The sequence below is a fragment of the Limulus polyphemus genome, unplaced genomic scaffold (assembly GCF_000517525.1).
Source record: "Limulus polyphemus unplaced genomic scaffold, Limulus_polyphemus-2.1.2 Scaffold1921, whole genome shotgun sequence".
NCBI lineage: Eukaryota > Metazoa > Arthropoda > Merostomata > Xiphosura > Limulidae > Limulus > Limulus polyphemus.
In genome coordinates this window covers 168,782-196,310 of record NW_013667531.1, presented here as the reverse complement: position 1 = coordinate 196,310, position 27,529 = coordinate 168,782, and the positions used below count along the sequence as shown (strand labels likewise).

General features: G+C 29.6%; 1 protein-coding gene across 2 annotated transcripts in view; it reads left to right on the top strand.

Moving 5' to 3' along the window:
- The first annotated feature begins 3,351 nt into the window (after positions 1-3,351).
- LOC106465363 (dual specificity mitogen-activated protein kinase kinase 4-like) overlaps positions 3,352-27,529 on the top strand; it is a 29,512-nt gene continuing 5,334 nt past the window's right edge. The window contains exons 1-10 of one of the 2 annotated variants that reach the window (XM_013925585.2): positions 3,352-3,514; positions 4,838-4,937; positions 7,641-7,701; positions 10,041-10,154; positions 11,077-11,196; positions 11,483-11,602; positions 13,484-13,535; positions 18,938-19,065; positions 19,824-19,898; positions 21,950-22,101. In XM_013925585.2, coding sequence (XP_013781039.1) covers positions 3,478-3,514; positions 4,838-4,937; positions 7,641-7,701; positions 10,041-10,154; positions 11,077-11,196; positions 11,483-11,602; positions 13,484-13,535; positions 18,938-19,065; positions 19,824-19,898; positions 21,950-22,101 — 959 coding nt within the window. In that variant the 5' untranslated portion in view covers positions 3,352-3,477. Of the gene's footprint in view, positions 3,515-4,837; positions 4,938-7,637; positions 7,702-10,040; positions 10,155-11,076; positions 11,197-11,482; positions 11,603-13,483; positions 13,536-18,937; positions 19,066-19,823; positions 19,899-21,949; positions 22,102-27,529 lie in introns of both variants that reach the window. The other variant, XM_013925584.2, reaches the window with a different exon arrangement.

The window sequence follows — 27,529 nt, the reverse complement described above, 5'->3', positions numbered from 1 at the left end:
AAGTAAGAATTTAAAACCAACCTATATTTTCAGGAAATCATTGATTCCCCTCTTAAACTTTACAAAAGTTTCAATCTCCACTACTGCCAATGGCATCTCATTCTACAAACTAGTCACCCTGTTAGTAAAATACAATTATCTCAACTGGAGCCTAGCTTGTCTTTTCCAAATTTTAAACTTGTGTACTCTCATCCTATTGTCTTAAGACTACAACGCAAAGAAGTCGGATGCCTTTATCCTAATTATATCATGGATAATCATGTGAACTTAGATAACAGTCTCTTATGCTGTTCTCAAGATAAACTAAAAGATCTTAAGTTTCAGGATAATGAGTTACATACGCCTAGTTCTTGGGATAAATGTTACAATTTTAAATGAAATTATAAACTCAGTCACACAAATATACTAATGTATGTGGTGTTGGTGAACAGAAGAATGTCAAAGGTCAGATATAGTAGCCACTCTCTCTTTCATTCTTGAATATTATGAGTAATATAGTTGAAGCATTATATTTAATTAGCTATAATCATTAATAGGCATATATGTTTAGTTCTGATCTATGTAGATAGATTGTGTTGTTGAAAAATTTAAATGAATTTTTAATAACTTAATAGAGAATGGTCAGATGCCTGAAGGTTGGAGAGCTGCTTATGTTATTCTAGTTTTTACAGAACATGATAAAAGTTGCCATAGAAATTACAGACAAGTTATTCTGTAGCAGGAAAAATTGTAGTGTCTGATAAAAGAAGCATCACAGCATCATTTAGTGGATTCATTAAAGGAAAAACTTGCCTTGCTAACCTGTTATCTTTTACCATTGATGTTACTTGTTATGTGGACAAAGAAAATGGTGTGGATTTAGCATACTTAGATTTAAAAAAGTTTTTGATAAGGTGTAATAAAATATTAGCTGAGAAAATCACATCAGTATGGATGAGAGAATTCAGAAAGTTGTTATTAATGGAGTTTAACCGAACTGGACTCTTGTTACTATTGGAGTACCTTAGGAGTCGGTGCTTGGGCCTTTGCTTCTGTTTATTTACATAATGATATTAATAGGGGCGTGATTAGTAAATTAGTACAATTTGCTTGTGACATTAAACTCTTGGATCTTTCAAGCTACATTGAGAATGTTGAGGTACTACAGAATGACTTAGACCAAAATGTAAGTTGGAAAAATATTTGGCTTAAGTGCAAAGTAATGCATTTTGGTTGTCATAATTTGTATCACATATTTTGTATAGATGAGAATCACTCAATAGCTTGAAAGAAGAAATGGACCATGATGTAGTGTTTGATAAGTCAATCAAGCTATCTGAGCAGTGCTCTGTTGCTAATACTTAAGCTAATGAAATATTAAGGTATGTTTAGATTCAGTGATCACTAATCAAAAGAGCTAGTTATCTACATACAAGTCACTAGTTAAAATCACTACAAATACTATGTACAATTTTGGTTGCCTTATGTCAGAAAGGATATTGACTTATTGAAAGTGTTCAAAGAAGGGTTACTAGGAGGATGATTCCAGGAATGAAAGGGTTACAGGAATACTGTAAGATCTCTTTAGAAAAGTGCAAGAGGTGATCTTATTGAAATTTACAGGATTATCTAAGGGATCAAGAACATCAAGGCCTCTGATTCCTTTGTGCTAAAGTCTGAAGATAACAGGACAAGAGGACCAAGTTTAAGATTTTGAAAAGACCAGCTAGGCTTTAGTTAAGATAATTTTATTTTTCTAACAGGGTGATTAACTTACATAATGAGTTGTGCTCAGCTGTAATGGAAGCCAACACTTTACAGAAATTAAAGTGGAAAAATTGATGATTTTGTAAAAAGGAAAGTTGTGTTTAAATTTTTATTTTTCCCAAGGGTGGGTGTGCAAGGGCAGCCTTGAAGGAGCAAATGACCTTTTGTTGTCCGTAATTTTTTTTCCCCATATCTATTCCACCTCACCATTTAACTCATTATCCCAATTCGCTAATAACAGATTGTCTCATGGCCTCATAATTGGCTTTTTGAAAGTTAGGAACTAATATTACATTTTATCTCAACATGTAGCAAAACATCAAACTCTATTATGCAATGATAATTTCTCCAAATATGACCCTACTTCAACCATATCCTTATTGGTTTATTGATCATTTCATATAGTTGGTTCCATACAATATAATTTGTTATTGAAATCATCTGTCTAATCAGATGACTGAGAACAACTGCTAATTAGAAGCTTTCTACTCTTGAAACCCTGATTGTATCCCTTGTAGGTTCAACCATTTGACTACCATTTTATAAAATCTTCAGTCTCAATAGGCTGCAGTTAATTTCTTATGAAGAGCCATCTTACCCCTTTCTCAAAAAGTCTGTCACTTTTAAATATTTTATAACCTGAAATTCCAAAATAATTCCAATTATCAATTATTAGGAATTATTTATTGAAATATGTTTTCAGGTCAGGTAAACATTAACTTTAAGCCTTTGATCCTGCTAAGAAATGACTTTTTTTCATATTACTCTCTGAAAATAGCCACATGTCTATTTTTTTCCACAAACATCTGAAGGAGTTTTTTGTATTTTAAGCAACTTTTCTGATTTACAATTTTCAACATTATTTTCTCCTACATGTACTACAAAAAAAAAGTGTTCCTTGTGTGCCAGCACCTAAATTGTCAATACAATTATTTTGCCTTGTGCTTTATCGATAATCTGTCAAGCAAGTTCTAGTCATAGTCTTTCTGTGCTTTCCGCTACAAATAAGTTTATACGTATAATTAATGAGTGTCCCCCTAAGTATGAAAATCTCCTAATCATCTTGTTTTTTACTGCAAGCAGCCAAACCAGTTGTAGCTCTTTATATGTATGTGTACAAACACACATACATACATGCATTTCAACATATATGTCAAACAAAAATTCACTAACTCTTAAGTGATTTTTAGCAAAAAAAAATCAGCTTTTAAAATAAAACATACTAATTTGCTTCTAAGTCTGGTCCAGTAGGTTTTATACATTAAAAAGTTTTATTTGCCATTGGAAAAACTCCTGATTAAGAAAATGTAACATGAGTTTTATATTTCAAAGGTCAAATTATTTATATGTTTAATATTCGTGATACTTTGCAGTATGTAAATGTAAGTTTACAAATAATATGGTGAGTATTTATATACAAAACTGCTAAAAAATAATCAATCCTTCTCTACATTGAAAGTAATGTCACAAGGCTTTGTTTAGTAATATTTTAACTTGTTTCAATAATAACATTGTACAGTATGTCAGTATATAAACAGAAATGTTAAACCTGCACATTTGTGCATATTTATACATAAGTATAAAGGATTTCATTTACTTTCTTAGAAATATCCAAATCCAGATGTATTCAAGTCAAACTTGAACAATCAACACTATGCGTGATACTAGGTGAAAGTGATTGAAAACTACACCCCATCTGTTTTTGTTAGAAACTGGACGTGTTTTGCAAAGATGTGTGATCAAAGAAGAAATTTAATATTTTCACAAGGTGTGTCTCTGTGAAATATGTGTAATTATTTAAACACATTGTATGAATGGAAAGAGTATTTTGGAATTTAGAGTATACTAAGAAGAACCATAAGTATATTTTTGAGGAGTTAATAAATAAGTTTTAAGTGTAACATTTATGTATCTGTAGAGCTTAAAATAAAAAGAAGTTTCAGAAGAATGAAATAATATTAGTTACATGACTTGCATGAACTGAATTAATTATCAAAGTTAAGTTTTAATATGTGCTTTTATTATTTTGCTTGTTTGTACTCAAGAAAATCAGTAGTTATGTGAAATTGGTAATTTTTTTTTATACATATAACCATAATATGTCTTTCTCATATTGAAATATCTGACAGATGATTACCTTCCTTTGTATATTTTTATTCGAAGCTGAGATATTCGGTAGCCAAAGTTATGCCTAACAGTATTTGAAATTTATTGCTCTGAAGTGTCTCTATAATGATTTTTTAATTGAAAATGTTTTTATATTTAATAACTTGATTAATGAAATATATTACAACTGATAATTCATACCGAAAGTTTTACTTCTCATTAATATTATTGTATCTTTTAGTGAAATTTTTTGAACATTTTATTTAACAAGGAGTCCCATAGCTTTGTGTGTAAGGACATCCAACTTGATGTTAGTGTGAATTTGCAGAGAAAAATACTTCTGTAGTAACAGTATAATGATGTATATTTATTTCTAAACAATTTTTATTTTCTCTCTGATGGGTGCAACACTAGAATAAATGAAAACATTCATGTCACCCAGTTCAATTAAAGTGTAATATTTGTGAAACGATACTTAAGTGGAAAGTAATATTTATTTATTTATTTTATATTGTACAAACACCAACAGTTACTCTTTTTTTTTTAACCTGGATTCATTCTCAGTAATAATAACACTAATTTTTCTGTGTAAAATATTTTGGAAAGTTTTAGGATTTGTCTTTGAGCTAGCTTACACTTCAAAGTTAGGTACATTGTGCATATAAGCTGAAGTTAATATGTTTTTATGTTCCAGATGAAAATATGAAGTAAACAAAATGTTTGAAGCTTTTTTTATGTTGCACAGTTATAGGTTTCCATAAGGCTGATAAGTAATTATTGATAGAACTATTTTTCAATAATCAAAGCTTAATATTAAATAATGTTCAGTAAAAGGATGGAAATTTAAAAGTAAACAGCATATATTTTTATTGAACTTTATCAGTATGTACTCTTAAGTTATGATTTAGAGATTACATCGATGATATTATTAGAAAAACTTTGGATACTTTTTTTTTCCCTAAAATCAGTATTTTATTTTTAATAGAAAAGCGTGGACAGTTGAGGTTGAATTTTACACCAGGAAGAAGCTCAAGAAGAGCTCAGATACCAACTTCTGTCCCTGGAATAAGCTATCAAGTTCCTACGTAGGTTATAGTTGTGCTTAATAGGCATTTGTGGAGTAATTGTTTTTAGCTTTAGAAGTAACCAAAATCTGCTAGTGTTTTTGTAAAACAGTTTGAACAATCTAATTATTATTTATCAATGTGCTTATTTTCTTTATATGTCTGCTGTTTTTTTGTACTCTTAAGCAGTAATGGCCAAAAGTTATAAACTAGAGCATACATTTGATAAAGGAAATGAGTAAGATACAACTCTAGTTACATTGCATACCTAAAAAAGTAGTTTTGCAGCAAACTTTGAAAAAGTCATTTATTGTATTATTTGCAATTAATACCTAATGTTAAATATTGTGGACATTTTATCTTAGAAGATAGTCATGGTTATGAAGCTTGTAGTATAAAGATGAAGATGTTTAAATAAATGCTGTATATACAAGCCATATGCATAGGCACCTTATATATTTAAAATACTATTTATTCTTTGTAAGATTATAGATTTTTCTATTTCTATAGTAAATTATAACAAAAACGTTATTTTTATAGTTGGAAAATGATGACATGTTTAGGTAACAAATAATTGAATAAAAAGCTAGGCATTAACAATCAAGATTTGATAGTCCAACTGTATATCAATACATATTGTAAATATCACACTAACATATGATATTCTAAAATACACTAAGAAATCCTGTTGAATGATTTTATTACATCATTTAATTTTATAAACCTTATGGCAGTGGTCCCAAATTGTAGTATGTGACGTCTTTCTTGGTGTGTGTGTGAATCTTTGAAAAATAGTAAATAGAAAATAAATACTATAATTTAAAATTGGAGGCCAGTCTCAGTAAATTATCAGTGTATTCCACTAGCCAGCACTCAATGTTTATATATTGTTGACTCACCCTTGAATTACTTCTTTTGATTTTTTTCAAATTACATATGTCAGGAGTAAGCCACTGGCTAAGTGGTCTGACTGGGGTATGCAGGATAAGGTAAGGTTGGGTACTGCTGCCTTAGGGTGACATAATAACCATTCTAACACATACAAGTACACACCTTTTTATAAAAATATTATGGTCCATTAAGATAATCATGTGACCCAGCACAAAACACTACACAATCATTATTCATTGTGCTGAAATCAAAGGTTCTGGGATCTCTTACGATTCTTGATTTTGACTCTATTTTTTTAAAGTAGACATATCTCAGTGATTTATCACTATTGGGTTTCAAGTGGTTTTGGTGAATTCATATTGGATTTTTAAAAAATTGTGTGAATTAATGTATTTGTTATAATTCAGGTGTCACATGTCACATCCCAAAACATAGGTTTGTATTTGTTAAGAAATTGTTATTCCTTGGGAGTACAATTTCCCATGCCTTGATTTTCATATGATTTTCCTTCTGTATTTGACCCAGCATGGCCAGATGGTTAGGCCGCTTGACTCGCAATCTGAGGGGCATTATAATTATAAATAGCTGTGGGGGCATTATAATTTGGTGGTCAATCCTACCATTCATTGGTAAAAAAGTAGCCCAAGAATTGGCAGTGGGTGGTGATGACTAGCTGCCTTCCCTCTAGTTATTCACTGCGAAATTAGGGACGGCTAGTGCAGATAGCCCCTGTGTAACTTTGCGCGAAATTTAAAACAAACCAAACCTTCTGTGTTTGAGGTTTTACTTTTATTGCTTACACCTTTTGTGATTCATAGCATGTGGTCTGAACAATCACTAATGAAGCTTAGCTTTGAAAATAGCTACAGGAAAAGCTTGATTGTCATTGGATAGCACAATTATATGCTATTTATGCCAATGTAGAGTAAATAATGTGGTATGAATTTATGATTATGTTGGAAAGTGAATGTGAATCTCTTGCAGAAGTGAACAAAACAATCTGATTGGAACTTTAGAAGACTTGGTAACAAACCACAGATCTAGGAATTTTTGTATAGTTTCGTTATACATTTTTTCATTCCTGAAAAATGTTTTCATTTTAAATTAAAAGCTATGGAAATTCTCTTCTATGACAAGTCATCACCAGGTAAGCTAAGTTAGGTTTAGTGAGTATGGAAGACAACAGCAAAATATTCTGATGTTCAAACTTTTATTTGTTGAATATTATTGTTAAGTTTGTTATGTTTAAACAATGTAAATAAGTAAAAGAAACTATATTTATTAGATATAAATTTATCTTGACCAAGAATATTGTTAATAAAAGTATTACCTAGTCTGACTTCATTTCATTTTGAAAGGTCACTGAAAAATCTATGTCATTTTATCCATGGTTTTTATGATGTGTAACTGGAAGTGACGACTACTGCAATTAACAAAATAAATATTTTAATGAATACCAATCAAGATAAAACTTGCTCTATATATAAATTTGAGATTTCTGATCAATAGTAATAGAAACTAAAATGATAGGAATGTTGTTGTTTTTTTGAGGTTTCTCACATCAATATTTTCTAAATTTCAAAATGTAAAAGATGATAGAAAAACTAAATCAAATTATATGAATTTTTCAAAACCAGAACTATATACCACTTAGTGAGTTTCTATTAAGTTTATACAATTTTTTAAGTATTTCCACCATGAAAATATTAAGAGGTATCATCCCACTAGGAAGGGTTAATATTACTTTGTGTGTATGTGTGAGAGGGAGAGATCCTGAAGAATATGTAGGATGTTTAATAGTTTATTATATACTTGATCTTTGTTTTTCAGCAGAGAAAATTGGCTTACAAAAAGTAAGCAAACTTCTGGTAAATTAAAGATTTCTCCTAAAGAGGTAAGCTAATAGTTTTGTAACTGTAGTTAACACTGAAATTATAAAGGATAGTGAATTTCTTCTATGTGTTATCTACACAGGCTTGAAAAGCCCTTGAATTTGAGGCATTGTATTGAAAATTCCTTAAATTTTAAGTATTACCATGAAACTTCTTGAAAATGGTCTTATTGATAAATAGAAAATAAACAAAAATATGCACAGAAAAAACTAATTGCAACTAGTTTTTTTGCCATCCTGTAGATAGACTTTCAGACTACAGTTTCGTATTGCTAATGATGACCAATTTTGTATCTGCCAAAGTATATGTTAAATTGCTTGACTGATTCACTTGTGGGTAGATGTGTGTGTGTGTGTTATACAGTTTAGCTGTGTCAAGGCCTGTGAAAATAACAGGTAAAAAGCTATCTGTTACTATTGAAACAAGACAATTGACTTCTCCAAGATAGACAAGCATTTTGGTAGTGAAACATGTTGTCAATCTGTTTTGAACATTGATAAAACTTGTGTTCTGAAGACGGAAATTATATGAATATTGCAAACAGTTTCAGCACAGTACACTTGTAGGTTAAATTAAACTGAAGGAATATTGTTGATTCTTATGCTTCCAAACAACAGTTTTGACTCTAGATTAATGTATGGTGAAAAAGAAGATGGCTTACCTGTGTGGATTTGGCATTACAGAGTACTTCAAAGGACTGCAGATGGATCAAATTAAACTTTTCGGGTGAAAGGCCATGTCATCTCGTTTGTTGACTCACATTCAAAATTATATTGAACTACTATTTCATGAACTTATGTCAATAAGTTTGGTATCAAACTGTAGTTTATATTTCAAAGTTTATTACTATGTATTACTCAATTTCTTAATTTAAAAGCAAGTATTAAAAAACACAGGTAAACATTGACTTTTTCATGCATGTGGTATGTTGAATGCAGCACTGGTTCCAATTAGATGTTTGTGAAGTCAAAATACTAAGTCTACAGTCTCAAACAAATTAGAAACTCAAATTACCGATATTGACAAGCTAGAATATAAAATAAGAGCCTCTTATCTTTTCAAGTTGCTAAGATATTGCTCATGTTATAAATCAAACACAGTGACACCCCTCCCACCTCTTTCCATTTTTGGAAAAGCTCCCTTTTTATACACTTACTTCTATATATGACATGAATAACCAATCGGAAGCTCAGATTGTCCCCCTAGTGGCTTTCAACTATTATATTATCAATACATTTTGTTCTAAGATTTTTCTGATGGTAAAATATGTGTATTTTTAAATTGACTTATTTAAATAAAATGTTTTTCATCCCCATAACCTTCTTCGAATGCATTAGTAAATCTGATGATTTCAGAAGAACAGTTTAAGGAGAAAAGTGCACAACTTAAAACTGTTGAAGAAGATTGTAACGAGAAACTTGATGCTCTTAAGAAATGTTGAAATATTTAAGTAATAATATTAACCAAGTAAAGTTGTGTACTTATAGACTGTCTTTGAAGTTGAATACATGTTTTATTTTATACTGTCAATCTTACTGTAAGCATGATAAAGCAGGTTCATATAACTTACAATATATCATCATTTTACTCCATAAATGAACAAAGTATCATTGTTACAATTATTTATTATCAATATAATGTTGTAGACCATTGTCAGGCTTAGCAAAAATATTCAGTGATTGAGGATCTTGGAAAGTGTAGTTCAGAACTATGCTTCCAATTTTAGATGACTCAAGCTGTATAAATCCTGCATCTTGACAATATTAGAGCCATACAGATACGGAATGTTTTTATTTGTGTCTCAAAATACAAAATAGTCAAGGAGATTTACGGAATATTGTGAAATAGTTAACATAGATTAATTTTTCTCTCAGAAAAACAAGAAATATTAACAGTATATGAGATAGTCATTATAAAATAGCAATGTTCTAATAATTACAAACTTATTTAACTCTTTATCATGCTGGTTCAGAGTATTGCTAGAATTTCAAATATTATAGCTCGATATCTCATTATATAACTTTATTTCATATATATTTTAGCATTCCAAACTACCCAGATTTCCTATGCAATTCTGTAAAGAATAATAATTGTTTGGTTCTCTAAACAATGGGATTTAAAATTTCCTCCATGTAAGTGTATCTAGTTTTAATTTGGAATATCTCACCAAACACTTAATATTACAATAACATATGTATATATATATTTGTAAAACTACTTGCTACAATTATATCTCTATTTGTGTACTGCAGTCTTACTTTGAATATTTAACAAGTTCATTGTGAAAAGTAATTTATGACTTGAAAAATTTTGAACACTTTTTAATTTTTTGTTTCTGTAGACATATGATTTTACTGCTGATGACCTTGAAGATCTTGGTGAGATCGGTCGAGGGGCCTTTGGCACAGTGAATAAAATGACTCATAAACGAAGTAATATTACTATGGCAGTAAAGGTGGGATTTTTAACTCAAATAAAATGGACCATTTATATTTCATAAGTAATTTGATTTATCGACTTACAACTTGTGCAAGCATTACACAACCATGCAAAAAATGTAGATCTATACAGATAAGAAATAAATCTTTTGATTTGTTTATATAACTAGCATTTCTGCAAAGATGTTCATTTGCCAAAAGGGCTGAGTCTAAATACTTTAGGTTGTTGTTGTTTTCATTGGATTAATTGCATTGAAAACTAGAAAGATTTGGAACACTACTAAACATACTTGAGAAAATATATTTAAAAAAACTTACTTGGGGGGGGGGGGGTCACAAAAGATATTTTTTCCTTACTAATTATGAAAGAGAGAACGAATATCTTCCATGTATGTTAATTTTACTTAACTTTTCTCAGGTATTTTTATCTGTGAAATTGAATCTCTAGTGAATGTTGCTCATTATATGTATATAGAAGTTTAAGTATTTTATTAAACTTAATGGATGATAGTATTATCATTATTATTAGTAAAGGAGTTGTAGTATTATAGTACATCATGTGTAACTTGTGTGTGTGTAACAAATTTTGATGTGTCAACTGAAACTTCATAGCTGTTTTAAAAAATTTTTGACTTGGTTAGAAGATATGTTAACAAAATTAAAAATATTGAAAAATTATATATAAATTTACAGAAACTTCAATCTTATGTAAACTAGAGCAAAACATTTTGGCACAATTTGTTAGCTTAAAAGATTTTTGAGAATGACAACTTAGCCATAGTTTTGGTATTTGTGTTTAATATAATACAAGTTAAATTAAATGTAATTTATAACAGTAAAGTTTGAGATATGGTACTTAAAAGTGTATTTGTGTGTATCTTATGGTATAGTTCTTAGTTTTTGTTTTGAGCTAAACAATTTTTGGGGTCCTAATCTCAGAGAATCCGATCAACTGTGGATGAAAAGGAACAAAAACAGCTGCTCATGGACTTAGAAGTGGTTATGAGAAGCAGTGACTGTCGTTTCATTGTTCAGTTCTTTGGAGCGATATTTAAAGAGGTTAGATTTTAGTTCAGGAGCATAAGTACAAAATAAGGACATTCTTTCACTGGAATATTTTTATGTAATACTCATCAAAAATGCTTGCTGTGTCTTGCTTAAAATTTGAAATATAGTTTTATTTTTATCAAACACTAGTTTCTCTTGAACATAATTTTGTCATTATGATGAAGAAATTTTAAACCTTGATATTCTGGATATTTTATATATATTTTAAAAGACTCAATTAATTCTGAGAAAAGAGAAACATGTTCACTTAATAAAATATGTCCTTCCACTATTAAAGGGGGACTGCTGGATTTGTATGGAGTTGATGGACTCATCAGTAGACAAGTTTTATAAGTTTGTGTATGAAAAAATGAATGAGACAATCCCAGAGTGTATTTTAGGAAAAATTACTGTAGTGGTAAGTGACTATCTACTATTAGAAAAATTAGTTTTAACTTTTTTATTCACAAAATTTAACTCTACCAATCATATTGAGAAGATTTTTATTACTATCAATGTTCAAGTAATGAGAATTGGGAAGTCAGACTTTCTTGTAGATTTTTAAAAATCTTTAGAATTTTGTAAGGAAACTACCTATGATATGGGGATGTGCATATCTCAAGTAGGATTTGATGTAAAACTATAGGCATAATAAACATCTTTCAGAATTTGATGAAACTTCACAAAAATGGTTCTCAGAAATGTTTGACATGAAGGAGAATGGTATGGTTGTTAATGACATGTGTGAAAAAAAACAAACTTGTTTTTATACATTAGAACTCCCATAGCATTGTTAATCAAACATAATATCTTCACTCCTTGGACCAAGGCATGCATAGATCAACTGTTTTAATCTTATTTGCTGCTCATTGTGATTGTAAATATCAAGATGTTGCCAAAGAGAGAGATTGATGTCTGGTTATTCTTTTCTTTGTTTTTATCATCATCATTATTAGTCTCATTTTATTGCTTCTTTCTTTGAAATTGTATCTTTGAGAGTTAGGGAAAGCATGATTGTTACTTTTTTCTTACTTTGGTAAATAGTATATCATGTTATTGCATTTTCATTAAAGTTCAAGATAATTAAAAGAAAAGAGGTTATATCAAACTATTCAGTAACTTGTTGCCAAACTTAGGTTGAGTTTAGACCTGTGCTTTAATTACATATAGGTCAATGACAAAGGTCACGAATCAAATTCGTTTTTATGATGGATTGTCAAAGTCAAAGTGAGAGAGATCAAAGTAATAATTTTATTTCTTATTTATCGCCAGTATTGGTCTGGTAATTTTATCACCATCTCTCTCTCTCTTTCAAATATTTAACTTAAAAGGGCATTGCAATTGACAGTTTAATGTGAGGACTTAAAATGTGTTTAATCATATTATGGATATCAGTTTTAGTTAGTCTGTATATAAGTGAATAACTGTTGGACACAGTATTAATGTTCACACGTGTAGAAGCTTTTTTTTTTATGAGTACTGTTTCTTGTTTCGTTTCAGCATTTGCTTATGTTTTAGTATAAGAATTTGTGGAGCATCAGATTATGGAATATAAATAAAGTTAATTTAAACAGCAAAGAACCTGCTTTGTGTTTCTGTCTTCAGTATTCAGTTAACTGAAAAAGTATCATGATGTTATATTTCAAAATAATTTTGATGCTAAGTTGTTTTGTATTTCTTTTATAATTTTCAAAATACTTGTAATGACCAAGTATGGCCAATTTTTTGTTTTTGTTTTTTTTTCTAACACCTAGGCTACTTTCTTTAATATTGCTAAAACATGTACTTGAAACAGAATATATAATCATTTATTTAAAACACCTGATCATATATTAATGTGCTTTTATTGAAAAAGAAAATGCTTTTCTAAATTATAAAATGTCAAGAATATTGTGTGAAATAACTGGTATTAGAACATATGCAAATGTGATGAGTTTTTATTTGATAATAATATGAATGATTTCACTAGCATCTGCAGACTTTTAAAAAGTTTAATCTTGTGAACTTTTCATGGTTGAACTGCACATGAATTAATGTATATCAATGTATAAACTGTATATGCCCAATCCTCTGATGTATAGTTTGGTTAGTGAATGTGAGTCACATTAAAGTCTCAATTTAATGTAAGAAAATCAAATGGAAAGTATATTTTGTTAAAACTAAATAAATCTAAAAATGTAATTCTAGGAAAAAGGTTATATCTTTTTTACTTGTTTAGTTGTGGACTTATGCCTGCCTGTAAAAAATTAATATTTCATTTAATATTTTAAAATCTTTCATTTTGTACATATTTCACCAGACTGTCAAGGCCCTCAATTATCTTAAGGACCAGCTTAACATAATTCACAGAGGTAAGCCAGTAATTTGTTTTTCTCTTTACCAGTGTATACTATATACTTTATTCTTTAAAAAATAGATAAAGAGCAAGAAAAAAAATGCAAATCCAGATTAAAGCCAAGTTCTTGTCATTAGAGCCTTTAGAGTTGTTATTATTATTATTAATAAAAATTGGAAAAGAACATTATAATAAAATATTTGAAAAACTTTTCTGATATTTACTGAACGATAAATTAAAAAACATCCAATATGTTAATTTGCAGTTTGTTTTATTACATTACAATGACAACGTTAATAATTTTAATCATTTTATTTTTTTACTGAGACTTTTTGGCGTATTTAGGTTTCTGTTAAGAAGAGTGTATGGTAGTTCATTTCTGGCAGTTAGTTAGATTTAAACTTAATTATTTCAGGGGAACTAGTTAATAATCAAGGGTGCTCAAAGATTAGCAATCCTCCTTCACCCTGCTCAAGGCATAAGGTTAAAGTTCAATTAATGGTCAGTGATTTAGTAGGAAAATAAATAATTAAATGAAAAATAAATAAAAATAAGTAACTAAGTTAAAAAAATAATATATATATATATACATACATACATATATATACACATGTATATATATACATATGCACATACATACACATATAATGTGTATGGTAGTATTTCAACTGCATGCCTTTATAGTACATACTACTTCTGAAGTTATTTTCTCAATACTGGAGCTCATCATTGTAGCTGACTGAGTGTACTGTATTTAAACATTATAAATGGTCATGTTCTATAAGTTTGTGTATGAAAAAATTAATTCCACAATCCCAGAGTAAATTTTATGAAAAATAAATACAATAGTGGTAAATGCCTACCTACTACTATATAAAGAATTAAATCTTTTTGTTCATAGTATTTAAGTTTGCCTGTCTTATTTAAAAAGGCATTTATTTTTTCCAGTATGAATTAGTGAACAATGTGTGAAAACCTGAATAGAGTCAATAGAGAAAGACATAATTAAAATTATTATTAGTCTTTTTTTTCAATGTAATATCATAAATACTACTAATCAACAGATTATTTTTCACTGGCCTGTGCATTATATGCCATAAGATTTGAAATATAGTGTTTTGTTATTATTGCGATGTGCTTTTTAATTAAGCCCTTAATCAATACTTCAAGCTCAGTATAAGTGAATAATTACGTGGGATCTTTTAAGTAAAATGTGAACTGATAAAACCTGAATTATTTTGGTTTTTGTTCTTACTATTTTTCTTTCAATTATCTCTTGATCTCTGATTAAAGATATTCTTTTAACCCTCTTACTACGGGTAGATCAAAATGCCCATGTCATGTCTTTTTTTAGAGTTACGGTCAAGATTTAACTACTTGATTATCATTGTATACAAATAGACTTGGCATCAAAATATAGTTAGTAAATCAAATTTTAATCTAACCTATATAAAAGCCAGTGTGCTGTGAAACCTTATATGTGTAGTAAGTGTTGGTATAATAAGCCTAAAGTAAAGATGTAGTGTGGGATCACCTAGCGTAGAGCCAAGTGCATAAAATTTATCATGAAAGTAAAAATATCAATTCAATTTTAAACTTAAATTGTTTCTGAATTAAGCTATTTTCTGTTATAACATTATAATAAAAACATTTTAATAAAAAACAAACCTCTTTAATCAATGGAAACTCTAAATTAAGAAATTAACAAATATTTTTCCAGTTGTGTATACATTTCATTCAATACTTTCAATACCTAGACTAACAACAATAATAAGTTATACTTTTGTTGCTAAACAACATGACATAAAAGCCACTGTTGGAACGTAGTACTAAAATGTACTGGCTTTTTGATATATTAGAAGTTGTTAATCTAACTGATTTTTACCAATAATTATTCTATGAATACATCATGAATTCATTTCATAAATGATCTTAATTTTGATTGGCTCTCAAAGGAACTTACTGACATTTGACTACCTTGACTGCACTTTTCTCTGTTGGTCAAGCTTTAATTTACAAAATTTATTTATTTCAGTTAGCTATGAAATGTAAAGTTAGGGTATGCTATGGGGTGGGGGTGGTAGTAGTTGCCACGTCACTCTTGACGGGCTATACGCAAGTATTATATAAGTTTTAAGTTCTTAATTTTATAAGGAAATATTTTAGAAAATCCTCAGTCTCCTATAGTATGAGAATTGTAACATTTATTCTCTAGATCTTCCCTCTTCTCTAATTTATTTACCACTCCTTCTGAGAAGTATGTCATTTAACATAAATTGCTCATTATAATATAGATAGTACTAAGACAAAGCGTAATTTTTATAGCCTTCAATCTTATTTCCTTACAGAGTTCTAAACTAGAAAATCAAGCCCACTTGACACACCCATCTGTCACATCATCTTCTCTGCACAAATTTCTAGAGATCTCTCTGACATTGTATTCTGTATTTTTTTATAACCAATAGAAAACCAAAGTTTTAGTCTATAAATGACATATTATAAAACTTTGTTTACTGTACAGAGTATTGTCTGTTTCATCTTCAGTTTGAAAGTTTCTCTCATGGTAAATTTTTAAAGGCTCTTACGCCATAGAAGGCCAGACAAATTATAATAGTTATAGGACATTATTTACTTTGCACATGTTATTATTCTGTGTTCTTAGGTGCATTATTTAATGTACAATTAACATTAGTTTAAAAATATAGGGTTAAATTTCATTTGAAACCGACAGCAAAAAAAGATTACAGGCTACAAAATAAGGTTACAGGTAAGTGATATATTTATCGTTTTTCATGTATATTCTTTATATATATTATTATAAAAGTAACTTAAATGAAAAATTGTAAACTTCTTAGGTTAGCTTAGATAGGATAATGGAAAATAATAATAAAGATTTAAATTTTTCACAAGGTATACTAGTAAGCAGCTTGTGTGTTATATCATTCAATATGGAAATGTAAGTTACCCATTGGGTGAGTGATTTATAACTTGTGTGTCAGGATTATTAGTAATGCACAGGCAATAAAACACTAAAATTAAATATAAACAATTGTAGTTTAATGTTACAATTTGCAATCATTCTAGAAAAAAAAGGGTAATTTAGATTTATTTCAAGTATTTTATGGTTGTTACCAGGTCGGTCAAATCATCTGAATGCATGTGGAGTTAGGGTAGATAAAATATAAAGTTTTATTGAAAAAGTTTGATATTTATTTAGGAGGTTTTAGAGATTATGCAAATGAAATTTCACAATTTTTAGAGTATATGTAATATTAACATGAAAACCACTTTGCACTTGGAGCAGTTAACAGTTTGACTCCATTTATTCATGGACAAATTTTTAGTAAAAATAATTGTAGTGTTTACTGATATCTTACCAAATTTCAAGAAGACACACAAAACATATTAAAAGTTATAGTATGAAAGCTGATGGCTACTTTAGGATTAAAAGGTCAGTCACATTGACTGGGTCTGTAGTGAGAGTTGCTGTAGTTGATGGTTTCCATTTAATCTATCTATTATTATAGATTTCATCACCAAAACTGTGAATTTTATCCTTTCATGTATATAGTCAACTATATATATATGTATAAGCTATTTACTTAGTTTCAAAGGAAAGCAAAATCAACAAAAATGGTTGTTCACTTACTAGCAATAAACAAATTATAATTTTGAACCTTGCAAATGAACAATTATATAAATATTGTGCTATATACTGATAACTTTATGTTTTGACAACACAAAAAAATTATACCAATTGCAAAAATAAAAGGCATTGTTTTTTAATTATGAATAACTGTGATAGCTGCCATATAGTAATGGGGATATCAGCTATTCACTAAGAATGCTGGTGTAAAAACAAAGGTATTTGTAACCAATAGGGTAGTACCTAGGTGCTTTAACCCACAATTATGCACTCACTGTCTGGAATCAATTCTGGGCATGATTGTAACTCCTTAACCTCTTGCCATGAGTATCCTTTACTGTGCATGTCACAAGGTTTTTAGTGAGTAACGTTTAATTAAACATCTTTTTGTTTATGTTATACCAATTAGTATAGCATAAAATCGTAGCTAATAATCCTGAATTTCCCCTAGTGTGAGAAATGACATATTTTCTTTGGCATCCCCTTTTCTCTAATTTATTCACCACCCCTCCAATAAGTACGAAATTTAATGTAAATTACTCACCATAAAATCGTCATCACTCAGACAAAGCATAGTTTTCATAGCCTTCAATCTTGTTTGGTTACAGAGCCATCAAATATAAAATCAGACCGCTCTTGCCACACACCCCTGTCACACCTACTTTTTCAGGATTTTTTAATAGTTCTCTCTTACATTTAATACTATATTATTTATAACCAATAGAAAGCCAAGGTTTTTCAACTATCAAATGACGTATTATATTACGTTGGTTTTTGAACAGAGAATCGTCAGTTTCTCTTTGAGTACAATATTTGTTCCCATGGGAAACATACAGACTAACTTGGATTAATTTGTAACAGCTCTTGTTGCATAGTTAGAAAGCCAGAAATATTGTATGTAAAATTATTTAGTGCAGTAGAAAAGTATTTTTAATATGAATATGAAAATCACTTTGCACTGGGACTAGTAAAAAAAAAAAAGACTCAATATATTCATGGACAAATCTTTTTTTTAGATTATTAAAAATACTTCACTAAAAAATCTGATTTTTGTATGTAAAAGACTTGTGATGTTTAGATATATTTTGTGAAGATACACCTACTTTATTAAAGTTAGTAGTATCAAAGCTATAATGATTTGAAGGAGTACAAAGTGCTCACGTGGTCTTACAATTTGACTAAGCCCCTGTTTAGAGAGTTAATAATACCAATAAAATGAGAGCCTACCTTTGCCCTTTATTCAATGCATTTATGGTAACCCTACACGTAATATTTGTGGAAAACCCAACTTTCTCCCATTTTTAAGCTTTTAAGCACTGTATTACCCATCAATATAGCTTTACACTCAACCTCTACTTTTATGTGGTTAAGAATGTTAATTATTTGTATGCAAATATAATGTAAACATAGATGTGAATTCAAATAAAGATTTTTTTTTACAATATATATACATTTAGCTGTAGTTTTATACAACTGATTGCTTTGCTTTCTTCATAGTAGTTGCTACACTACATATGTATTTAGGTTATATTTAATAGTAGAGCAGGAATAGAAGGGTAAATTTATCATATAATTTAAGAAAGGGTTAAAGATTTTAATTTAAATTGAAAAATGTAACAAACTAAACATCCAAAAAGAAAATACACCTATATTTTTTCTGATTCCTAAAATTAACATTACACTATTTATACTGGACTTTTCAAGATTTTAGTGAATGTGATTGGGTAGTTAACTCTCACTCTACTGTCTTCTTCCTCTAATTGCTATTTCAGATGTGAAGCCTAGCAACATTCTTTTAGATGAACGAGGGAATATTAAACTGTGTGACTTTGGCATTAGTGGTCAGTTAGTGGACTCTATAGCCAAAACCAGAGATGCAGGCTGTAGACCATACATGGCAGTAAGTAAAGTTGGATTGTGTTTAAATAGGAACCATCTTAACCCTAACTCAACTAGCATGCATCTTTCAGGTGTTGAATGAACATCTGAATATGAAGTTTCAAAATTTACATTCAAAATATAATTCTCACTACTAACTGTATTTCAATAATTTGTTTTAATCTAAGATGTTTTAGAATTAATAACTTATCATTATTTAACATTTAATGTAATTCATAAAATGTTTTTAAATTACAACGTTACCCCTTGGAAATATAGTGATTCATGTCATACTTTTCTTGTGATTAAAGAAAAACTTTAATATAACAGCAAATATACAATGTTTCAACAAGGTTTTGTCATCATCAGGTACCTGATGACAAAACCTTGTCTAAATGTTATACATTTGTTGTTATGTTAAACTTATAATAAAGTTTATCTTCATTACCCATTCAAGCCGTTTCCATCCATTATTAGTCTCAAAGTGGGTTCCTCATCATCGAATTTAAGCTTCAGGTTAATCATTTATATCTGTGAAAAACTTACAATATGCATTTATGTCTTTATTTGTAATATTGATTGCAAATTTATCATTGATTATTGTCAATGATAGTCAAAGAAAGTTTCCTTCAACTTCATTATTTTCTTGGTACATAGTGCTTTTTTAAAAGGTCTTCATCAACATGATGAGCTCTCTAGGTTTTTAATATGAACATTTCTGATGCAACTGAGGTGTTTCTAGTAATAGTTTTATAATTTAAAAATAATTTTATTTTTTAGCCAGAGAGAATTGATCCAAGCCGGGCCAGAGGGTACGATGTCCGATCTGACGTGTGGAGTTTAGGAATAACTTTGGTAAGAATACTTTGTAAAGTGTGCATCACATAATCATTGAAATAAATCCATGAAAACATAGGTGAGGTAAACCAAAGCAAACCTAAATTTATTTACCCTTTTTTGTTGAGTTGCTCTTATTCTACTCCTTTTTAGAATGTTCAGAGGAAATGTAGTGTAAAATTTGTTAATTATGTATCATCATAGATATGCTTTAAACACACAATTTTTTTTCAAGTTTTATTACTAGACTATATTGTAAAATTTTGTCAACAGGAAATGTTTTTTTTTAAAGAAAGGGCAATGATGGTTAAGTTCCATACCACCAGTCATGACAGAAGTATACTAGTTCTGTATTACTATCACAATTATGATTGAATTATTTTGTTTTGATCAGGTTCTGTACAAGTCACCTTAACTCTCTCAATACGAGCTCGGTCGATTTGACCAACCAAGTGACCTCTTTGTACTTGTATAAAGTCTATAGATTTGATACTACTAAATTTTAATGTAGTATGTATATCTTCATAAAGTTTGGCAGACTTTCAGTAAACATTATAAGTCTTTCACGTACAAAAAATCATATTTTTTAGTGAAGTATCTTAAATGAACTAAAAAAGATATGTTCATGAATATGTTTGAGTATTTGTTTTGAATAGTCTGTGTGCAAAGTGATTTTCATGTTAAGATTAAGAATATTTTTCTTCATCTCCAATTTGATTTCAAATGTCTGTTTTCAGTGAAACAGTACAGTTTGAAAAATTTATGTAGAATTGAAATGAAGATGAATTATGATCATATGAGTACTTTCAAGCTAGTTTGAGAAATAAAAACATCAACTGATTTTTACCTATTGGGTAACCTTGCTGTTTCTCAAAATATACTATTATAGTTATATTGGTCATTTAAACATTAGTTTACTGTACTCTGTTGCAGTAAGAGTACTTCAAGAATTTTACTGTATTTAGAAATGGAAATACTTTAATGCTTTTTTTTTATCTAGAACTCATCCCTTGTTTTATTTATCATCATTATAATAGGTAAACAACCTTCAAACTAGTTTTATCAAAAACTAAGATTTATTATACTTCTTCATGTGAAGTTCATCAAATTTTAATTGTTACACATATGTTTTTACTAACATGGAAAATAAAAGAAGAAATTCTGTTAATATTACCTTTAGAAATTTTTGATAAAGCCATGTTCATAAATTTGTTCTTTTTTTTTTAGTTTACATCCAATTTTTTTCCAGATAAATTATTGGACAGAAACATCACAATGGTTGTTGTTTATTGTGTATCTGATGATTAAAAAAAACATGAAAAAGAAGAGTGTGGTAATTCTAAGAAAATATCTTAATGAAATTAGCATATAGTTGAAGCTAGTCAGAAAAGTTGAACATTTTATCATGTTATTACATACACCAATTCCCTATCTCCTTTATTGTGTTAAGGGTTTGATCTCATTTCCGAATTTCTTTGTATTTAACACATAAGAATAGATGCCAGAGTTTTACTGTGCAGCCTTTTTTTTTCCTCTTAAGAGTTTGTTTATCCAGTATAAAAACTATGTATTGTTCAAATTAGCAATTAATTTGTAATTTTTAACAGTGAAGTTACAAGGTCTGTAACTGTGTGAATGTGTTTAGACTTATTTTTGATGTCTATGCAACTTGTTTTAGATGCACAAAATATATATCGTATATTACATTTGATATAATTTTAGCTTGGTTTATTAGATGTAAATGCAAATTGCATTTTCATGCATGTAATTTATTTATTTGTTATTATTATGTGACTTCAGTGTACTCTATCACTGCAACAGCATAGATAGCCCATTGTGTAGCTATGTGCTCAACAGCAACACAGTATCACAGCAGTAGAATATAATATTAAATGTCAATTTTTGATTTATTTAGTTTTTGACAAATTCCCATTTGGGACATAATATAGGCTTTTTGAAATATACCATCAGTATAAAAAAATGTATATGAGTTGTTTACTCAGGACATTTTTTCAAATCAGTGATAAAAGCTGTATTTTAATATTTTTTTTTCTTTACTCTCTGAACAGATTGAAGTTGCTACAGGGAAGTTCCCTTACCCTAAGTGGAACAGTGTTTTTGAACAGCTGACTCAAGTTGTGCAGGGAGAACCACCTCAGTTAAGTCTTTATGAGAATGGAAGGGCCTTTTCTAAAGATTTTGTGGCCTTTGTCAATACTTGGTGAGAGACTTGATATTGTTTTAATAGTATACTAGAGATTGTCAGGTTTCTTCAAATATTGCTATTTCTTTAAGCCTCATCTGGTATAATTTTTATATATCACACTACTTCTCATGGAACTGTAAAAATTGAAACTCAGTAGTCAATTTACATTCCTCATTTTATGTATAGAATTCATACAAACAATGGAAAGTTTTGAGAAATATAGAATTTTAAAATTCTATTTTCAAGACTGGAAAAAGTCATGGAAAAATGTAAATGTTCTTTGTAAGTTTTGAAAATGAGAAATTCTGAAACATATGTAGATCTATTTACAATTCACAGCATCGTCAAGTATGTCTAGAAATATATTGCGTATAGTAACTACTGAATCTAGTTGTTGACTGGAAAAACATCAATTTGATGTATGTTAAGTGACAACACATTCATTCATTTGCTTTATTGGCCAAATGATAAAGGTGTTCACTAAATCTACATCATTTTAATGTATTAAGTAATATGTAGTTAGATTAGTGCATATGCACAGACCTAAACACCACATGCAATCTCGTGTTTGAAATGACACTAGTAAAGGCTAAAGCCAATATAGTTATAGTAAACCTGTCCAGGGCTGTTAATGTGTTGCCCAAGGTCTAGATCCAGACCTTGTTTAACTTTTGGGTCTAAATAATATGGGCTTAGATGGGGATACTTAGATTTTTTGCCACTTTGGAAGGAACAAGAGACATACAAAGAATGGGTGGATGTTGATGAATCTAACATAAAAGCATGGTGCATCAAAAACTTTGATGTTTCAGTTATGAGAGAGGCAGGTCTGACAAGCCACATGGATGGAAAAGAGAAAACATAAAGCCTTGATGAAAGTATTGTCTGGACAAACACAAAGCATAATGCATTTTTTTTATTTAAAAAGTTATGTTATGTTACTTTATATGATATAACAACAGTTACATTATGCAAACACACCTCCATCCATCAGCACCAACTTGTATGTAAAACATTGTGCTACTGTTATATAATGGAACAGCTATGACCTTGAACATAAACAGGCTATTAAGTTAGCACATTCTGCAGTCAACCCTATAGAGATGGGGCAGTATCCAGTCTGCATTGCTCATATGGAGAATGATACACCGTGCAACAATATTTGTTGGTAAGATTTTGTTAAAGATTACAAGTATTTAACTTAAACAAATATTAAACCTTTCTAATATGCATTTTAAAACATAACTAACAGGTAAGAAACAATGCTCAAGCATAGCAAGGACAAAAGCAGCAACAATGCTAAGAGCATTTGACAAGTTCTCTATGGAATTCTTTGCACCAATTTTAAACTAACTGTTGGGAGATATTGTTTCAAAATGTAGTATTTCTATTGGTTATAAACATCCAGTTCAACTAAATATAATTGATTGAGAAATCGCAGCTCTTATGTGTAGAAAGTGAGCGTGGCATCTGTCAAGAGTTCCAAGAAATTTATTTCTCTTTTCTCCCAAGGCCCCTAAGGGGCTTTAAAGAAGAATGCGTAAACAGTGCAATTAACTTAGATTCTTTCTGTATATGGAAGGTTGAGTATAGTCAACTCATTTTCAAGTTACAAATCCCAAAGTTATCAAGTTGTGTGTTAAACTAAAGTTTAAGATTTTTTTGGAAATAAATGAACTAAAACTTATTGAACTGTAATGTAAATTTTAATGTTAATTTGATTGGTATACATTGGTGGTAAAATTGCTTAATTAAATTTTGAATGTAACATTTCGTGACATGCACAGTACAAGGGTGGCCTGTAATCATAGAGTTAAGCCTATGGTGATTATATGCATAACCTAGCTTAGATGAACTTTAACAATGCAAGCAAATGTTTAAAATAAAGTTGTTTGTGACTACGTGTATCAAGAGTCTAGTAGTAATAGTTTAATATTTAAACCATGTTATTAACTCTCTCAACACCGGCTCGGTCAACTTGACCGACCACATGACCTCTTTGTACTCATATAAAGTCTTTATAGATTTGATACTTCTAATTTTCAGTATAGTATGTATATCTTCATAAAATTTAGCAGTCTTTCAGTAAACATTATAAGTCTTTCACATACTAAAAATCATATTTTTTAGTGAAGTATTTAAAATAAAATAAAATAAAGATTTGTCCATTAATATATTGAGTATTTGTTTTGAATAGTCCGTGTGCAAGTAATTTTCATGTTAAAATTAAAAATACTTTTCGCCATCCCAAAAATCTCAAAGTTCCTTTGTGTAACAGTAAAGGGTACCTGGGGCAGTAGGGTTAAATGTACTTGCAAGTTTATTGTTAATTTGTATTTGTGTTGCCACTAAATACATGATCTCTGTTATTAGTAGCATTACTGTGGATGTAGATATAGTTGCCTTTAATATCATCCTTTTTTCATAACTCCAGCAATCTGAGAAATACTGTACAGCTGGATTTAGTTTTTGTAAATAATGCCCACCCCGACTTTTGGCCAGTTATTTTGTGGTAGAGGTGGATTGCCCATGATTGGTCCTTAACAATGGTATGCATGCTCAATTCTGGTTTGGATCTACACAATTTCAAGGAATCTCTGAAACTTTAGTTAAAAAAGACCTAGATTGAATTTCTGTTTTTAGAAATTCAAAAACAGTTTATCACATATATCTTAATGGGTAGGGACTTATTTATTTTTTTCATTACAATGCTGCTGGGTCAACGCATTAACTGTTGGCATTTCTGGATCTACCAAACTGACAACCTCTAACCATTTATAAAAAAAACACATTTTAGTGGAAATCAAGTATTGTCCGCTGAGATCTATTGGGCAATGAATGTCATAGAGAAACATTTTTCCTTTAAAAGCTGTGAAGGGATAGGAGACATTTACCATAAAATGTTCCCAGATAGCAAAGTAGCATCCATGTGTGGTTGTAGTGAGCGAAAGTGTTCATATTTAACCACATTTGGCATTGTAGTGGGTTACTTCTACTGTTAAAAGTGAAATCTGAAAGAGACTGTCCTGCTTTTTGATGAAAGATTGAATTCTCATTTATAGTCAAAGCGGTTGGATCATCATGTTTTGAAATGCAAATTGGGTATCTACTTGATTCAACTTATCAGAGTTTTTAAGACATGCCTACTGTTGACAATCACCATGAAAAGCTCAGGAAACATTGATTATACTCATGGCATATTTCCAGTTTTGGTGAATGGCCCTAACATCAATTGGAAGATATATAGTTTACTGTCAAGTAAATTTGAGGAAGAGGCCAATTATACTATACTCAATATTGGATCATGTGGACTACATCAAATATATAATGCTTTTCAAACAGACAGTAAAAAATGGGGTAGTACATTGAGTAAACCCTGGGTTCTGTTCTGGTTGTTCAAGAATACACCAGCCAGATGGGAAGCCTATACTAAAATCAGCTCTTTTTTCAATACAACTTTGTAAACATGGAAGGTTGGAAAATGTGGCACTGGAAAAGTGGCCATATCTACAGAAATGGGTCAAAGAGTTGCAGCTGAGGAAAGCTTCAAATTCATAATTAATATCATTTATTGTGATAGATGCAAACATTTTTACATTTTTATCAGTAACAAAAAAGTCACACCATTTTTAACAAAGTACCAAACAGTCATGCCAGTGCTGCCCTTCTTGTTAGAGGACTTATGCAAGATGCTACAAAGTCTGTTGGATAGAATTCTCAAGGAGGATGTATGCAGTAACATTCATTAAATTGATGAAAATTGATTTTTAAGATAAATCATTGTACAAAGATAAATTTCAAAGTTGAAGTAGGATTTACTACTGGCAGGTTAGTGACAGAGTTGAAGTTTAAAAAGTGCATTTCTGAGAAAGATATGTTTGCTGTCAGAACTGAAACAGAAATTTATCAACACAATTGTTTCCAAGTTGCTTGAAAAATTACAAATTCAGTTTAGATTAGTCAGGCATTTGTTCATGGATGAACCTGTTGAAAATATCTAACCAAGACCTGTATTAACACAACTGAAGAGAACATTAGAAGTCACGATTGAGGCAAAATGTCAAAAATGGAGAGATTTGATGATATTATAAAACAATTGAAGAGCTTCTTTGATGAGAATTTGGCTAATGTTGAATTCAGGTCATTCATCTCTGGTACCTCTTGTTTGGACACAATGATGTATGGCACTGTGTATGTAAGAACTGAGTGGGCATCTCTTTGAGCTTTTATCCTAAAAATCCCTTGGACAGGTTTCTATTAAGAGAGGATTTTCAGTAAACATGGAGATAATTGTAGAAAATATAAAGGAACGTAGATCATCTGAAATGTGTTGGTGGTGTGAAGAAAATTATTATGTTTAAAGAACTGGTGCTGCTGCTAGACAGAAGTATCAGTAATATTTGGATGAACACAGGAAACATGAAAAACGGAAATGGAGGTGAAAAGAATTGCTGTGCTCGTAAGGATTGACAGTATAAAAGTGAAGAGACAAAGAATTTAAATGAACATGAAAGCTTTGCTTAAGTCAGCAAATAATTGTGTAGTAATGGAAGAGATGCCCTGAAGAAATCTACAAAGGTGTTAAAAAGCATAGCTTAAACAAATGAACAAAAACCTGAATTCTGAACTGCAGGATATGAAGAATTGGATATAAAGTGTTAAATGTAAAAAGGGCAGTTTAATTATAGATCTGTGTGTTTTATTTCAAGATACTTAAGTATTAACAGTTTAGTATTGAAGATATTTGAACATTATTATTAAACTTGGCAAAATGTATTTATTTATATTGTGTCGCTATACACTAGTTAATACATTTGTATTTTATAATTACTCATTTGAAATTATACCATTACTATGAAGATACTTGCCTTCTGTTGAATAAACAACACAGTGTTACATCTGTAAATGGACTTTTCTTAGTATTATAGGTATGGATAAAGCGATTTTTGGGTCTAGAAAAAAACCTGGAAATTCATTTCCAGGTATGCTGTATGAATCTTGTATATAACTTTATGAAAAATTGTAGTTTTAAGTTGCCAAAATGGATTGTTTGCTATAATTCACACTACAAGTATACACACATATATATATATATATATATAAAACAAAAGAATACTAAAAAAATTTATTTTGTCACATATATGTTGAAGTAAAACTACATAAGTTCACGATAAAACAAAACAAACATAATAACAGGAAGTATTTATTAAACGTTTTGGAATCGTCATAATTCCATCATCAGTAATCTAGAGGTACATGAACAAGCAAACAATATTTGTTTGTAATTACAACAGAAATATATACATAAGAAATAAATAATTCGATTATACAAATATAACACAAGAAATTGAAAACTGAGGCACAAGTGAAATAATTAAAATAGGTTTAAATCCAGTGAAGACTGTGTGTTATTTAGGAACAGAAGAAGAGTTTTTATGTATAA